Source organism: Phacochoerus africanus, chromosome 8, assembly GCF_016906955.1.
Source record: "Phacochoerus africanus isolate WHEZ1 chromosome 8, ROS_Pafr_v1, whole genome shotgun sequence".
NCBI classification, from domain to species: Eukaryota; Metazoa; Chordata; class Mammalia; order Artiodactyla; family Suidae; genus Phacochoerus; species Phacochoerus africanus.
Window position 1 is genome coordinate 107,386,196 of NC_062551.1, and position 3,570 is coordinate 107,389,765.

The 3,570-nt window shown below is 39.5% G+C and overlaps 1 protein-coding gene across 1 annotated transcript; it reads left to right on the forward strand.

Annotated features, from left to right (window-relative positions):
* Positions 1-1,859: 1,859 nt before the first annotated feature.
* Positions 1,860-2,162, forward strand: LOC125132073 (non-histone chromosomal protein HMG-14-like). The gene has a single exon (XM_047788887.1). The coding sequence runs from the start codon at positions 1,860-1,862 to the stop codon at positions 2,160-2,162; it is 303 nt and encodes a 100-aa protein (XP_047644843.1).
* The last annotated feature ends 1,408 nt before the right edge of the window (positions 2,163-3,570 follow it).

A 3,570-nucleotide genomic window follows, 5' to 3' on the forward strand; every position in this document is an offset into this window, starting at 1 on the left:
CTGTAAATTCAGTCTGGTTGCAACTACTACTCTGCCAGCCAGTCTACTGCCACTGCCAAGCCAGAAGCTTGATTTTGCTACTACTGCTAATGCTACTAGAAAGTCAGAAATATTCTTCTATAATCCCCTCTCATTTGCATCACTAGCTTCTCTGCATTGCACTGGGACTTTCAAATCTTAGAAAAGAAAACAGGTTATGCCTTATAATAATATTCATAAATTGGAGAAGCCTCCAATCATGCCTTCCAACCAACTCTGGTCTGAGAATGGATCAACCAAAAAGAAGTCTGTTATTCTCTTGTCAGTGAGCAAGACATGAAGAGGCCCATTCTTTGCTTGGGGTCTAGAGTTTAACTTATGCCACTGGCATTGTTTCCCTATTTCTCATACCAAAAGATATTATAAATATTTCTGCTCATACCAAGTATACCATTTTGATCAAACTGTTAGAACAATCCAGGTTTACAAATAATTTTACTATTTTTTGACCAAATTCCTCAGAGAATTTAGAGTCCACACAACCTACTAATTCAATGCCCACAAACTAAAGATTAGGCCTACCTGAAAGAAAATTATTTTAGACTTATGTCCCAGGAATTTGACATATGTGGCATACTGACCAAAAATTAAAGAGAATTTTCTGTAATCTTACAGCAGAATTAAACTCCAAAAATCTTTCTCTATAACTCCTGCCCTCTTTAGCATGAGAATGAGAGACTTCTCTCTCCTCCCACATAGATATTTGTACTCAGAAATTCTGTTCAGATTATTTCAGCCAAACAATTTGTCCCATCTCTAAAGGTCCATTGCTTTTCTCTGATATCTGTCCATGTTCCTTTATGTCTCTAACCATGGAACTCTGGAAAAATGAGTCTGACTTCTTTTAAACTCAAGATGAAGTGTGTCCAGTATGTTCCCTGCTTCTTTGAACATGCAACCTTTATCAGCTTTAAGCCAGAGACATAGTGAAAATTCTCAGGTGATGGGTCAGATCAAAAATGAAGAATTCTCTAGTCCTCTTGCCACAGCAAAATCTGTCTCTTACCATGACACCTGAAGAGCTGACAAAGTCCCGGCAGAGGAGTCATCTTCCCAGACCTTTTTTCAGATCCACAGGTTGATCAGTAACCTGCGGGCACTTCCTTGATCACGGACAACACTTTGACTAAGACTTCTGACTGCACCCTATACCTAATTTGTATACTGCCACAATTCCATTGATGGAAGCTGTTGCAATCCACCTTTCCCCTTGACAGTTTATTTCAGTGGATCCCACACACAGCTAAGGCTCTGAGTCATTGTCTGTTTTTCCACTGCATAACCTCAGGGAAGGATTTTGCTACTGTTTGATGATGGGGCTTTTACCTGTACTTTGGTTGGATCCCCTTGGACCACTGTTAGAAGGTATCCCTCCTGAGCACAGAGCTTGTGCCAGGCCTTTGTCTTTTTTTTTTTTTTTTTCATCTTTGCTCTCTAGTTCCTGGGGCTTCCCCCAATAGCCAGTATGGTTCTGTTTAGGTTATATTACCTCATCTGCAATTAGATTTGTACCATTCTTTTCTGGTAGCAAAAGTAGGATATGGGTTTTTTTTAATATCCCAAAACCTGAATTTCCTTGAAAATCTACTGATTTGCTCTCATCATAAGCTTTAAATCTATTCTACAATGAGCACACTTCATATCCTGCTTTAATCAAACTGCAGCATACCTAAGATTTAACAAACGAGACTTCCCAGTTATTTTCTCTTATAAGAAAACAGAGGGAAGGAGCGGCAGCGGCCAAGCAGCACAGATTCGGGGAAGGCTTCTGCGGGCCAAGGACCGCAGGCATCTGGCATGCGCCCGCCCCTGCCGCCACGATGCCTAAGAGGAAGATCAGCTCCCCTGAAGGGGCGGTGAAGGAGGACCCCAAGAGGAGATCAGCAAGGTTGTCAGCTAAACCTGCTCCTGCAAAAGTGGAAACAAAGCCAAAAAAGGCGGCAGGAAAGGATAAAGCTTCAGACAAAAAGTACAAACAAAAGGGAAAGGGGGGAGCAAAAGGAAAACAGGCCGAAGTGACTAACCAAGAGACTAAAGATTTGCCTGCAGAAAACGGAGAAACTAAAAAAGAGGAGAGCCCAGACTCTGATGAAGCAAGAGAGAAAGAAGCAAAGTCTGATTAACACCACACGCCCAGTCCTGTCAGTGGTCCCTGTCTCCCTTCTTGTACACTCCAGGGGAATTTTTTTTTATCGACTATTTTGTAAGTGCAAGTTTTTTAGTAGCTCTAGAAACATTTTTAAGAAGGAGGGAATCTCACCTTATCCCATCTTTTAAGTGTAAACGCTTTTTTTTAAGAGGTGAGATTGTTTGCTGGTTGTTTATTTTTTGGTACAGCCAGAAAATAGTGGGATATTGAATATGGGAGACTTTCATGGTCTTGGATGTCAGCTTAACATTCCATAGATGGGGTAGCTTTTATATCCTATAATCCAAAGCGTACTAAATGGCAATTTGGAGTCAGTTGTGCATTTAACATCTTGAACACTTTAAATTACTTCTCTTCCCATGTTGTTTTTGGTAGAACTATTTCCTAAAGCAAACCACTCCTTGATCTTGGCTCTCCTTGTCAGAATTTTGTGCACTCTGTAACATCTTTGGTCGTGGTAGTCCAGTTTTCCTAGTAATTTTCTTAATGTGATGTAATTTTCTTAATTTGAGTATGTAGTGTATATGATATTAAATTGTGAATTAGTGGGACTTATAACAGCATATCAGCATTTGAAGATAATGGTATTTGATAGCATGTTAAGGAAAATTTGCCTCCAAATTTTAAGCTGTAAAGTTATTCCAACAACTGGAATAACTGTTGAAAAAAGAATCACAACTATATGATTTTTTTTTTATATTTTAGGTAAATATTTTAAGAATTGTGTACAAATTGAAATGTCTATGTACTGATCCTCAAAACAACCAATAAAATCTCAGTTATGAAAAAAAAAAAAAGAAAACAGAGATTCAGAGAAGTAAGTTATTTTTAAAAGATAAACAGCTATTGAAAAACAGATCTGAGGGAATTCTCTTGTGGCACAGCAGGTTAAGGATCTTGGTTTTGCAGTGGTTTAGGTCACTGTTATGGTGTAGGTTTGAGCACATGCTGTAGGTGCAGCCAAAAAAAAACGTCTGGAACTAGAAGTCAAGTTCAGGGTTCTTTCTTCTCTATTACTCTGCCTTTTCTCAAAACTTTTGTTTTCTTTTTGTCTATATATAGCTTTTTTTTTGTTGTTTTTTAGGGCTGCACCTGAGGCATATGGAGGTTCCCAGGCTAGGGATCCAATCAGAGCTACAGCTGCCAGCCTACACCACAGCTCACAGCAATGCCGGATCCTTAACCCACTGAGCAAGGCCAGGGATTTAACCTGCAACCTCTTGGTTCTAGTCAGATTCATTTCCACTGCGCCATGATGGGAACTCCCATATGTAGCCTTTCTGCTAAAGACAATCTTTGCATGTAGTTACTTACTAAGTGATTCAGTGGGGGAAAGGAAGAAGGAAAATATACAACAATGCTTTGTACAATGGGGTGATAGG

Coding starts and splice junctions, on each gene's coding strand:
- LOC125132073 (XM_047788887.1), top strand. CDS start 1,860: ATGCCTAAGAGGAAGATCAGCTCCCCTGAAGGGGCGGTGAAGGAGGAC.